The sequence below is a fragment of the Danio rerio genome, chromosome 5, assembly GCF_052040795.2.
Source record: "Danio rerio strain M-AB ecotype USA chromosome 5, GRCz13ab, whole genome shotgun sequence".
NCBI classification, from domain to species: domain Eukaryota; kingdom Metazoa; phylum Chordata; class Actinopteri; order Cypriniformes; family Danionidae; genus Danio; species Danio rerio.
The window spans coordinates 21,213,981-21,227,315 of NC_141025.1; the positions used below are offsets into that span (position 1 = coordinate 21,213,981).

Below are 13,335 nucleotides of genomic sequence, written 5' to 3' on the forward strand. Positions count from 1 at the left end.
AATATTTTTTTCTTCTGGAAAAGGACTATTTGTTTTATTTCGCATAGAATGAAAGCAGTTTTTAATTTTTTTAACATCATTTTAGGGACAAAATTATTAGCTCCTTTAAGCTATATTTTTCCTCGACAGTCTACAGAACAAACCATCGTTGCACAATAACTTGCCTAATTACCCTAACCTACCGAGTTAACCTGATTAACCTAGTTAAACCAGTAAATGTCACTTTAAGCTGTATTGAAGTGTCTTGAAAAATATCTAGTCAAATATTATTTACTGCCATCATGGCAAAGATAAAATAAATCAATTATTGGAAATGAGTTATTAAAAATATTATGTTTAGAAATGTGTTGAACAAAATCTTCTGTCCGTTAAACAGAAATTGGGAAAAAAATAAACAAGCGGTCTGATAATTCAGGGGGGCTAATAATTCTGAATTCAACTGTATATGGACATCAATTTTCTCTAAAAGTACATCATATCAAAAGATGATACTTATTCTAATAAGATTCCAATAAGCCCAAATAGCAAAAAGAAATAAAAAAATACATGTAAAAAAAATACTTTGGGCCTTAAGAGGATAAAGATTCCAATAACTTTGAGGAACTACACTAGAGTAGTATTAAACTCAACAATACACTCTAAAAACTGCTGGGTTGAAAACAACCCAATTTGGGTTGTTTTGGTAACCCAGCGCTGGGTAAAAAAGGGACAAACCCAACGCTGGGTTACTTTAACCCAGCAAGTTGGGTTACAAGTTTAACCCAGCATGCTGGGTTGTGATTTTAACCCAACTATTAGTTACAAATTACTACACTGCTGGGTTGAATGTAACCCAAAATGGGTCAGAAATTTAATCTAGAAACTGATGATTAAAATCACTAAAATAAAAACAATTCTACAGCAATACATAGTTGTTCAGTAATGGAATTTTATTTATGACAAAAGATAAAATGTGTCCAAATGAATTTGAGATTTTTCCCATCTGCACCTCAGCATTAACCCTTTGACTGCCTGCTCTACCAAATGGTTGACCTCTTTTTTACTGTTTTAAATAATGACTGTTAAAGTCATAAGAAAAAAGATGATTTAGTGTTCAAAATATTTCTTTTAAATATATATATATATATATATATATATATATATATATATATATATATATATATATATATATATATATATATATATATATATATATTTTTTTTTTTTTTTTTTAATTGGTCTTACACATAATTTTTCAGATTTTTCATAATTCTGGTACTTTTACCATAAACATACATATCAATCATTTGGTAGAGGTTGATATTTTAGAAATTATAACATGTGTTAAAATGTACTGATTGTGTTCAATAGCGACATTAGCAGTTGAGAAATGCAATCCAATTTTTTTTCTTGAAAGGGTTGTTAAAGGGTTAAGACGATTTCTGTGAAAATTTATCAAACTGTATCACAGAAATACTGACTAAAGTTCAGTAACAATGCATCAGACTGAAATCAGACAAATTACCTTAAGAAAATGCATATTTGAAATACATTCAAAAACATTTGCATCATTTATAAATCAGGAATCATCAGTAAGGCAATTGCAATGTTATTGCAGAGTAGAGAAAAACAATAGTATAAGGAAGTAATAATGAAAATGCATCTAAATGACTGAAGTCAGAAAGTAATTTGAGCACAAACATCAACATATTCTCATATAAATCATCAACTGCAATGCAGAAAAAAATATGTGAAAATAATCATGAAAAGGCATCAAACAGCTTGAAAAAACAAAACAAACAATAAAAACTAAGAAAATACAAATTTTATATTAAGAAAAAATAAGAAAACATTTTATAACTTTCCCTTTAACAATTATGTGCAAACATCAATATATGAGCTATAATTCAGTTCAATGTAAATGCAGTTTTGAATGCAGTTTTGAAGAAAAAACAGATATAAAAGTTCAAATGAAACCTGAGGATGGAAGCATTTTAAAACAAATTTGAAATAGGAAAACTTTTTTTAACTTTTACTCGAACAATCATGTGCAAACATCAATCCTGAGATATAAAAGAGTCTGTAAGAAACATTAGTTGCAATGTAACTGCAGTGTAGAGTGTCTTAAAAAATATCTAGTCCATTATTATGTGCCGTCATCATAGCAAAGAGAAAAGAAATCAGTTATTAGAAATGAGTTATTAAAACTATTCTTTAGAAATGGGTGTCATGGTGGCACAGTGGGTAGTACGATTGCCTCACAGCAACAAGGTCGGTGGTTTAAGCCTCAGCTGGGTCAGTTGGTGTTTCTGTGTGGAGTTTGCATGTTTTCCCCGTGTTCGTGTGGGTTTTCTCTGGGTGCTCCTTTTCCCCCACAATCCAAAGTACAAGTTAAAGAACACAGAATCCAAGGAAGCAGTGAGGTCACAGTATTAATGATTACTGTTTGTCAGCAAAAATTAATGCTAGCAGAACCCTTACTGCTAGTGTCTCCTCCCCAGGATGTCCATAAACCACAGTCTGCCACACCAGGGAACACTGCTTGGGGTAGTTCACACCAAAGATGTAGAATGCTTTATAGCAAACGTCCACTTTGGCAAGTAATGTACTTTGCAATAATAAATAGCACAGCACGTGAGCAAAGGCTTGAAAGAAGTGGTGGTCTCCAAGGATGAGAACATGAGGAAACTCAATAGATTCTTGAATTCAATGGATGAAGATACTCAGCAATATTGGTCCCAATCTGAAAAAATAAATAGAAGTAAGATTTATTAAAAACTCAAAAGTGTAAAAGTTAAATATCTTTAGAGTTAACTTTAGAACACCTAAAATACCTTTAGAAGCAATTAAGGCCATAACACACCAAGCTATCAGCCAGTGTTGGCATTAGTTAACCACTGACCATGGCACCATGCTGCAATTTTTTGGCCCGAGTGAAGATGACAATGCAACAACAGGTTTGCCTAAGGAACTTTTTTTAATAAGTAATAGTAAGGCAAGATGAGCATTTGAAATTATTAAGTATTTAATTGTGTTTTCTTAATGAGAATAGATAAGGCCCTTCTTCCTGAGCTGGGACTGTTTGCAACTGTATTTGTATCATTTGAAGCCGCATTTAAATTTTCTTTAAAAACTTCAAAAATGAGGCACAATCTCAGTTCAAGATGGATAAAATTGCTGAAATATTTTCCTAAAAAAAAAAATCTTTCTGACTGAAGAAAGAATGACATGAACATCTTGGGTGACAAGGGGGTGAGTACATTATGTGTGAATCTTTTGTTGGAAGTGGACTTCTCCTTAAATGAAAATAATTGGCTTACAGGCCATTTAGAGTTTGTTGCATTCACTATCTATATAAAGCATCTTATCACTAAAAATTTGAAACCATAGCTGTGACCAAATCACAACTTTCACAAAACCGTCATCTTTTTATGTTTTACGCAGCAGATGCCCTTTCAACTGCAACCCATCACACTCTCATTTACACACACACTATGGACAATTCAGCTTACCCAATTCAGCTACACCGCATGTCATTGGACTGTGGAGGGGAAACTCATCCAAGGCTCAAACCAGCGACCATCTTGCTGTGAGGTGACAGCACTACCCACTGCGCCCCCATGCCACCCTAATAACAAACATAAAAATAACATTTTCATTGTTAATAAAATAACTAAGACAATCATTATGCATTAAATGCATCATTATGCATCGAGAAACCTTTAATTGAATCCTTACCCTCTGAATTGTATTCAAATTGACCTAAAAACGAGGAAAGGTTCGCTCCTGTGCTAAAAATAAAACAAGAGAATGTCACTGGTTGCATGAACAGCAGATTTTAAAAAATAACCAGACAAAAACAAATTGGCATTAGAGTTCAATCTCTCAGTTTAAAGTGTTGAAGTGGCTAATGATTACTAGGGCTGCCCCCTAATAATTGAATAACCATTAGTCAACTAAAAATTTATTATTCATTCATTCATTTTCTTTTTAGCTTTGTCGCTTTATTAATCTGGGGTAACCACAATGGAATGAACCACCAACATATCCAGCATAAGTTTTATGCAGCGAATGCCCTTTCAGCTGCAACCCATCACTGGGAAACACATACTCATTCACACACATACACCATTGACAATTTAGTCTACTTAATTCACCTTTACCACGTCTTTGGAAACCGGGGCACCTGGAGGAAACCCACGCGAGCACGGGGAGAACATGCAAACTCCACACAGAAAGGCCTATTGACCCAGCCAAGGATCGATCAAGTGACCTTGTTGCTATGAGGCGAATGTGCTACCCACTAGTTGCAGAAAAAAAGTCCACACTGGCAAAGTCAATGTATGCTGCATGAATCCGCTGTGTAAAAAATATGCTTGATAAGTTGGCGGTTCATTCCGCTGTGGCGACCCCAGATTAATAAAGGGACTGAGTCAAAAAGAAAATGAATTAATGAATAAATGGTTTATTAATAAATCTGTAATTATTCAACTAATGCTTCAAATGAACATCACAAGTCAACCAGACAAATGTTTAGACAAGGGCAGCCCTAATGATTACAATGAACCAAGTAAAATATTATTACATACCTTCAAATGTGGGGATTAACTCCTCAAGATTGCATTCTTTTAGTTTGATTTTCACGCAATTATCCATCTGAAAAAGAATAACAGATAAAAGCGTTTAAGCAAAATTAAGTAAAAAAAGATCATGTTAGCCAAAAGTCACTATATCACAAAAATACTCCTAAATGATAATAATTATCCAGGGTGTCACATAAAACGGTGGTCAAACTTTTTCTTTTTGCAGTCGAAGATGATTAGGTTGGAATTAGCCTTAGCTCAGACATTTCCGTTAGCATGAAACGACCCTTACATACAGGATTAATTAAAGATAGCTCAAATCACGTCTAGAATGTAAAATGCTCATAGTAAATTAATAACATTTGCTATTCAATGTACAGATGTACAGCTAAACAAAATGTACATGCAGAGCAGGACAATTATTGTATATATTTTGATAAAAAAAAAAACATTGTTAGAAGCTGAATTCAACACTTATGCATCAAAGTATTGTCACAAAAATCCATGAACAAACTTAAGAAATACAAGAGTAAAAATACTACTTACTGCTTTACAGTTAACACCCCAGAAAGATCACAAATCACAGTAACGTTACTTACTGTCATCACCTAGCCAACATAAAAATCTGTGTCATTCAAAAGGCATTTTATTACAATAAAAAGCTCCTAAATTATCCTAGGTGTTGTGTTTATAAAGTGGTCATCAAACATGCTTCACGTTAGTTTCATTAGTTACCTTATACTTTTCGAGTTCCTTCCGATGCCATGCGCGCTTACCCGTCCACCGATCAACAGGCTGGGCGTGAGGCGAGCACAGGTCAGGCGTTAGGCGGAGCAACAGCTCAGGCGTTAGGCGGAGAAACAGGTCCGGAGAAACAGGTCGCCGTTAGGCGGAGAAACGGGTCCGGAGAAACAGGTCCGGAGAAACAGGTGGCTCGTCAGGCGGACTCGGAGCAACAGTTCAGCCATAAGGCGAGCACAGGTCAGCGTGAGGCGGAGCAACAAGTCGGCCATCAGGCGGAGAAACAGAAAAAAAAGCGCGTGTATATTATACTAAGTAAACTAAGTGTGTTATTTCTTATGAAAATTGTTAAATACACACTAAATAACTTACGTCTCACACAGAATTTCACTCGCTTCCCCTCAAAGACAGCGCAAAGAAAATGGCGGTTTCTCACGTTGATGTCCCTGCATGTTGACGTGACGTGCGTGCTCTCTTTCACGTCCGCGTTCCCAACCCAGCACTGCTGGGTTATAGATAAAGATCGATTTTCAACCCAAATTGGGTTGAATCAACCCAAATTTGTTACCCAGCAGTCTCAACCCAGCATTTGGGTTAAAAAACCAACCCAGCGTTTTTTAGAGTGTACTGCATTTATTGGTTTAAAAAATCCACTACATACACACTGAAAAAATGCAGGATATAATAATAAAATATTGTACTATTATATAATATAATTGTAGAATAATACAATCATTTTTACATTTTTTTTTTTTGCATTTTAATTCATTGAAATATTCATTTCTGAAGTGACACCGCCAAATTTTTAGAAGTCATCATCATTTACTCTCAACAAAACGAAATTAATTGGTATATCTGTTTGTTGCTCTTTAACTCTTTCTGTTCTGTTTGTGTTGTACATCTAAAGATCAAATCTGAAGGCAAAAGTCATGTAGTTTGCCACTATGTTCAGTCAAATTAACAAGAACCATCTCTACCCTGTTATGACAGCAGGCCGTAGCAGCTCACTAGCTTCTCTGCACAAGTTAACAGCTGTATTCTTGTCTTTTCCAAGCACTGTATTTTCTAGCTCATTACTGGTGTCATAGTATATCAGAATAAAAGTGATCCTCGGGAGCTTCACATTTCTGTTTGTGTTTAAGTGCATGACGTTAATTACTGAAGCACCTGAAATCACAGACCTGAAGCACCTGTCATATCTGCTGGTGAGACAGGTTGTATAACATGCAAAATTTAGCCGCAGAGGATTGAAGATGTGCAGTCATACACTAGTTCATTCACACAGGGTTTTGTTTTCATATTGAGAGAGGGAGCATGGTCATTTACTGTATTTATCACAAATGCTCGTAAAGAGATGGTTTCATGCTTTTTAATTTTATTGGTGAACACAAAAGAATATATTTTGAAAAGTGTTTGAATCCGGTAACCATTGACTTCCGTTTTTAGGAAAAACACTACTATGGAAGTCAATGGTTACCGTTTTTCAAAATTTTTCATTCATTCATTTTCTTTTCGGCTTAGTTCCTTTATTAATCTGGGGTCACCACAACGGAATGAACCGCCAACTTATCCAGCATATGTTTTACACAGCAGATGGCCTTCCAGCTGCAACCCATCACTGGGAGACATCAATAAACACTCATTCACACACATACACGGACAATGTACCTTACTCAATTCACCTGTACCACATGTCTTTGGACTGTGGGGGGAACCGGAGCACCCAGAGGAAACCCACACGAACACAGGGAGAACATGCAAAATCCACACAGAAATGCCAACTGACCCAGCTGATGCTCGAACCAGCAACCTTCTTGCTGTGAGGCGATCGTGCTACCCACTGCGCCTCCGTGACGCCCCTCAACATTTTTCAAAGTAGCTTATTTTGTGTTCAACAGAAAAAAAAGCAGGTTTGTGTACAGCTATGGAAAAAAAAAGTGATGAGATGAAGATGTTCTTGATTTAAAAGTCATTTAAAGATCCTGTAATATTGTGAAATATTATTTGTAATCTTTTTAATCTATTTATTTATTTCTGAAATGATAAAGCTGGCTTTTCGAAAATCATTACTCCTGCCTTGACTGATATGGAATACTAAAAAAACTCAACAATGTAAGAAAAGAAGTAAGGGTAATATTCATTAAATAATTCTTTTTTTTTTTCGGCTTAGTCCCTTTATTATTCTGGGGTCGCCACAGCGGAATGAACAACCAACTTATCCAGCACATGTTTTATGCAGCGGATGCCCTTTCAGCTGCAACTCATCACTGGGAAAAAGAAAAAGTAATATTGTAATATAATATAATTTATTGCTGATTCTTTTCTCTATGATATTACACGTGATGATAATTCACGTGAATGTTTTTGTGTTTAAATTAGGGCTGCACAGTATATCATTTCAGCATCGACATCTCGATGTGCAAATTCATATTAGTCCAAACGCATGATCTGCGATGTCAGTTGAGTTGCAGTTTGTTTATCCCTTAAGAAATCTGAGTGGTGTTGACAAAGAATTCAGAACATTATGGGGTCATTGTAAAGTTTAACCATAATAGAGGGAAAGTTTTTAATTGGATTGTTTTGTTTTAAGTGATTTTTAAACCACTTGTCTATAGGGGATTATAACATTTGTAGTTTACACAATAATTAATTGTATTTTTTTTCACGATTAAGACTAAAATGTTTAACAAATCAAATATTAGAACATTTGATTATTCAAGTTTTGTACTTGTATACCATTAGACTTTCCAGAAACCATAAAACATTTTGTTTGTCTTTGCTTTGAGTTTTTTTTTTTCTTTTTTTAAATATTTCCCAAATTATGTTTAACAGGGCAAGGAAATTATCACAGTATGTCTGATAATATTTTTTCTTCTGGAGAAAGTCTGATTTGTTTTATTTCAGCTAGAATATAAGCTGTTTTTTTTTTTAAGGTCAAAATTATTAGCTCTCTTAAGCTATTTTTTTTCTACAGAACAAACCATCATTATACAATAACTTGCCTAATTACCCTAACCTGCCTAGTTAAGCTAATTAACCTAGTTAAGCTTTAAAATGTCACTTTAAGCTGTATAGAAGTGTCTTGAAAAATATCTAGTCAAATATTTTGTACTGTCATCATGGCAAAGATAAAATAAGTGATTAGAAATGAGTTATTAAAACTATTATGTTTAGAAATGTGTTGAAAAAATCTACTCTCCATTAAACAGAAATTAGGGGGAAAAAACTGTGGGCTTCAACTGTATATTACAGGAAAAAACAAAATATTGCATTGTTCAGCTTTAGGTTAAATGTAGTATGTCTTTCATATTTAATAAACCTCCTGCATCTTTTTTGCTCTCTGTCTTGCAGTCTGAGCGAGAGTTTCTTCATGGTGAAGGGAGCCGCTCTGTTTCTGCAGCAGGGCAGTTGTCCACAGGCTCAGAGAGCTCATCCTCACCACAAACATGCAGGTGAGTCTATACATGCACATCACAACATCCACTTGTATATATGGTTTACGAGGACTCTCTTTAGGCATACTGTTTTTATACTGTAAAAACCGCTTATTATATGGCCTACCCCTAAACCCAACCCTTACTGGAAACCTGGGTCAAATTTAAAATAAAGTATAACTGTTCAGCATTTTGAATTATGAGGACACAAGCCATGTCCTCGTAAACCACCATAATAGACTACAATTAGGTCAAACCTGTCATTCTACAATTTTGTCCCCGTAAACCACATAAACAAGTACACACACAAAACATCCTCTGAGAAGTAGTACATGTCATGTACCAGTATGTGTTAATTGTGTATTTCATATTAAAGCATGGTGTCAACAACACCTGACTTGTAATAATAATATTATACACTTTTTAGAAAAAGTACATTTGACAGTAGATTGAGTTGAAAGTAGCAGGTGAATCTATCAAGCTAAATGTATGTGGTCGCAGTGCACTTCACTCTTATGTCTACATCTACTCTAATCAGGATAAATTACAGGATAGATTTTGTCTAAAAACGCTTCATGTCCACACTACCGTTTTCAATTCTTTTTGTCAGCCACACTAAAACAACTGAAATGCTTTCGTTCAGTACTTGTGAATGTGCACAGACGTGAGACCATTTTACTTGCGTCATATCCGCCTGGCGTTTATTTACTTTCTGTCTCTTTGAAACATTGTGGCGAAATCATGGCTAAAAAAAAAGCTCCCAGTAAACATTCCATGTCATTAAAAGGAAGACAATGTGGAACATACACTGACATTAAACTTTAACAAAGCTGTTAAAATGGAACATCCAAAACAGCCAATTTGATTTGGTCACAGCCATAATCATCCTGCAGCCCAAGACTGGTTACTCACTGAATCTAAGTAGGGCTGAGCTTGGTCAGTACCTGAATAGAAGACCACATGGGAAAACTAGGTTGCTGTTGGAAATGGTGTTAGTGAGGCCAGCAAAGGGTGCTCAACCTGCGATCTGTGTGAGTCCTAATACCCCAATAAAGTGAAGGGGACACTATACTGTCAGTGGGCGGCATCTTTAGGATGAGACATTAAACCGAGGTCCTGAATCTCTGTGATCATTAAAAATCCCATGGCATTTCTCATAAAGAGTAGGGATGTAACTCAGGTGTCCTGGCCAAAGTCCCTTCATCGGCCTTTACCCTTCATGGCCACCCAATCATTCCCATCCACTGAATTAGCTCTATCACTGTCTCTCCACTCCACTTATAGCTGGTGTGTGGTGAACGCACTTTCGCCGTTGTCCTGAGGCGGCCGTCACATCACCAAAGTGGATGCTGCACACTGGTTGTGGTGTGAAGAGAGACCCCACCCTCATCATTGTAAAGCGCTTTTGGTGTACGGGCATACACGATAAATGAGCTATATAATACACATATTACCTTACATCTGCTTTACTATGTTAGCTGAATTGATCACTAAAATGCCTCATTGTTTTGGCCATGATTTTTTTGGAAAGCCTTTGTTTTTACAGTCTATACTGCAACACGAAAACAGCATTTTCAAATATAGCCACCTTTTACTGCAATTTCAGAAAAGATCCATTTTCATTTCCTAAAAACGCTGTCTCAGCGTGGACGAAAGGCCAACACAGAAAAAATTATGCTTTTTTTAATAATTTTTATTATTATTATTTTTACCTTTTTATTGGGATAGAATAGGATAGTGAAGGACAGGCAGGAAAGCATTGGGAGCAGAGAGAATGGAATGGTCAGCATGGAACTCAGGTCACCGTGAGCACTATGGTGCTACAGTATATGTCGGCACACTTAACCACTTGGCTAGGGATGCTGACAAAGTTTATGCATGTTTAACAAAAGTACTAGTGTGGACATGGCCCATGTTTACCTTTGAAAACACTATTGTTTGGGCTGAAGGAAGAGATTTGGCCATAGATTTCCTAGTCTAGGTGGTCTATATGACAAGCGACATGACACACAGTGTGTATGTGAAATGTAGATCCATAACATGTTTCAGATTTGCAACAAATGTATCCATTTAAGCTGATGCGCATATTTTCAATGAGCCTGAGTTGGTTTCATTGGTGGAGAATATGCTAAAGACGTCTGCAACGATCTCAAACAGCACTGTTTAGTGCGCATGTAACAACTAATCCAGAGAAACACATTAACTAAAAACTCACTTGACTCTGACTTCTCATCTGAATCTTGATGATAAAGCTCTATTTGAGTTTAGCTGTGTATCTAAATGTAACAAAATGCCACTACTTATAAGTTTTGCTCATTAGCAAAAATTGGTAGTGGCACCTGTGCAATCTCTTAAGAAAATAAAGTGGTACTGGCAGAGAAAAAAGTGAATTTCCTCACAGTCTGGAGTTCTGGTTAATAGTATGTATTTGGTGGAAATGGTGGTTACTGTAGTAATGTGGTGTGGTTCACTGTGTTTACTGCCGTCTGCTTCTGCCCTGAGCCAGAACCTCAGGAATTGGGCAGCAGATGCTGTCGGGCTGATGGACAGACTCGCTGCTGGATAAGCATGTTCCAGACAGGTGTGTGTGTGTGTGTGTGTGTGTGTGTGTGTGTGAGTGTGTTTGTGTGTGGATTAGCCAGATTAGAAGTTCAGCTCAGCACGTTGGGACTGTAAGAACATCACTTCTTAAGGGCAGGATTATCCTCATGCTTTTAAGAGGTTTAGGATGCATATGTTTATAATATAAAATATTGAAATTTAAATAATAAAAGTGTTTGTATATATTATTTTAAATGTTGATTGTATATTATTACTGCAGTTATTATTTATATAATTATTTATAAGTTAAATATTTTATATTATTATTTTTATTAATAGAATATGAGTAGTTAATAATAATAATAATAATAATAATAATAATAATTATTATTATTATTATTATTATTAATATTATTATTAAAATCATAACTTTTTTTTACATTTTTTTTTCTAGGACAATTTGTACAGCCACTTTTTTAAACATGCTTTTACGTGCATTTAATATATCCATTATTGGTCAATGTAAGCAATAAAACAATTATTACAGAACAACAGAAATTGTTTTTGGATTTTAGGTGTGAGGACAGGATTAACAAACCACATTCGATGTCTGTAGATGTTTTAAAAAAGTTGAAGCCACTGCAATAAAAACCAGCATTTGTGCAACTGATCTGACACATTTAATCAATCAGCCAAGGAATGTCTCTTCACATTAACAATGCAAACTCAACTGCGCAACAGCAGATGTCCCAGCCGTCATGCATCCAGTGTCTTTTAACACATGTGACACTCCGAATTGATTAAACATGCCAGTTAAAGGGACGTGTTTACTGTTCAACAGAAGGGTGTACACTTGCTGCGGGGCGATTTCAGTTTATGAGAGAAACTAAACACCATGCAGACACAACAAGCCTTAAGGCTTGAAGAGCAGACTCACCTCATGCTTTAAGACAGCTCGTCATATCATAGCAGGTTTACAGAGACTTTTTTTCACCTGATTTTTGATATCATGAAGCATCTTTTTTGCTATATGGCTAATATTACTCTGCCATCTACAGCTATCTTTTCACGTTCAAGTCAGGTTTCCATTCAAAAATTGGGATATTACATAAATTTGACGTCCAATGTAAATATAAAATTTTTTGCACAGTTCATTTTTAAATTGAGGTTAAAGAAGTGCTGTATGAGTTGACAATTAATCCAAACCAGATCAGTTTTGACCCAAATCATCTTGATGAACAGACTTTATTTTTCATAAAATATCAGATGATTAAGTTTTCTGGTTTGTCCAGTTAGTCTGTTTTTCTGCATTTATTATGTCTGAGTTTTAAGTAAAAATATAATTGATTAATTAATTATTATTATTTTATTTTTTAAGTGAACTTGTAAAACTGTGGTGTTAAATGCAATGTGGTCAAAAATTGAGTTGAAATTTGGGTGCACCTAACTTTTGTTCTAGTGCACCTTAGAAATAAATGTGGCCGCCACCAGTGCAAAAAGTTAGTCTACAGCCCTGCAAACTAACATTAACCTTTAATAAACCTGTTAAAAATGAAAAGGTTCCAAAACATCTGCTTCACAATGTCGCCTCAATGTCAGCTGAATTGGTCACATGACTGCATCACTTGATTAAAATGCATCATCATTTTCGAAAGCCTCCGTTTCCTAAAAACACTGTTTCAATGTGAAGGCCAAAACAGAGAGAAAAATATCTGTTTTTAAACAAAAACTTAATGTGGACATGGCCTATGTTTGCCTTTGAAAACACTATAGGTTGGGCTTAATGAAGGGATTAGACTATAGTTTTTTCTGGTCTAGGTGGTCTATATGACTAGCTGCATGATACACGGCGTGTATGTGAAATGTAGATTCATAGCATCATTCAGATTTTCAAAAATGCAGCATCCTCTAGTGGATATGTCATCTTAAATGTGTAACAAATGTATCCAGAGCAACATATTTTGCGTTTTGCAGAAATGTAGGTTGGGTGACATAGAGTCTGAGCTGGTTTCATTGGTGGTTCATATACTGAAGACTTCTGTAACAAATCAAATAGC

The 13,335-nt window shown here is 35.4% G+C and overlaps 2 protein-coding genes and 1 long non-coding RNA gene across 7 annotated transcripts in view; 2 read left to right on the plus strand and 1 right to left on the minus strand.

Moving 5' to 3' along the window:
• Positions 1 to 13,335, plus strand: part of sgsm1a (small G protein signaling modulator 1a) — a 766,057-nt gene that overhangs the window by 261,158 nt on the left and 491,564 nt on the right. The gene's annotated exons all lie outside the window — the stretch shown is intronic.
• ssh1a (slingshot protein phosphatase 1a) overlaps positions 1 to 13,335 on the plus strand; it is a 92,297-nt gene that overhangs the window by 48,910 nt on the left and 30,052 nt on the right. For all 4 annotated transcript variants that reach the window (XM_087253348.1, XM_087253346.1, XM_087253347.1 and 1 more), the window contains one exon: positions 8,655 to 8,755. In XM_087253348.1, the coding sequence (XP_087109474.1) occupies positions 8,655 to 8,755 (101 nt within the window). The remainder of the gene's footprint in view (positions 1 to 8,654; positions 8,756 to 13,335) is intronic.
• LOC147843931 (uncharacterized) lies at positions 1,538 to 5,351 on the minus strand. 2 transcript variants are annotated; one of them, XR_015491081.1, is made up of 6 exons: positions 5,298 to 5,351; positions 5,109 to 5,170; positions 4,569 to 4,635; positions 3,718 to 3,765; positions 3,492 to 3,607; positions 1,538 to 2,722 (listed from the first exon to the last, which is right to left on the minus strand). It is a non-coding gene; the product is annotated as an uncharacterized LOC147843931 (long non-coding RNA). The 2 variants fall into 2 exon arrangements; XR_015491080.1 differs by having other exon boundaries at positions 3,718 to 3,770.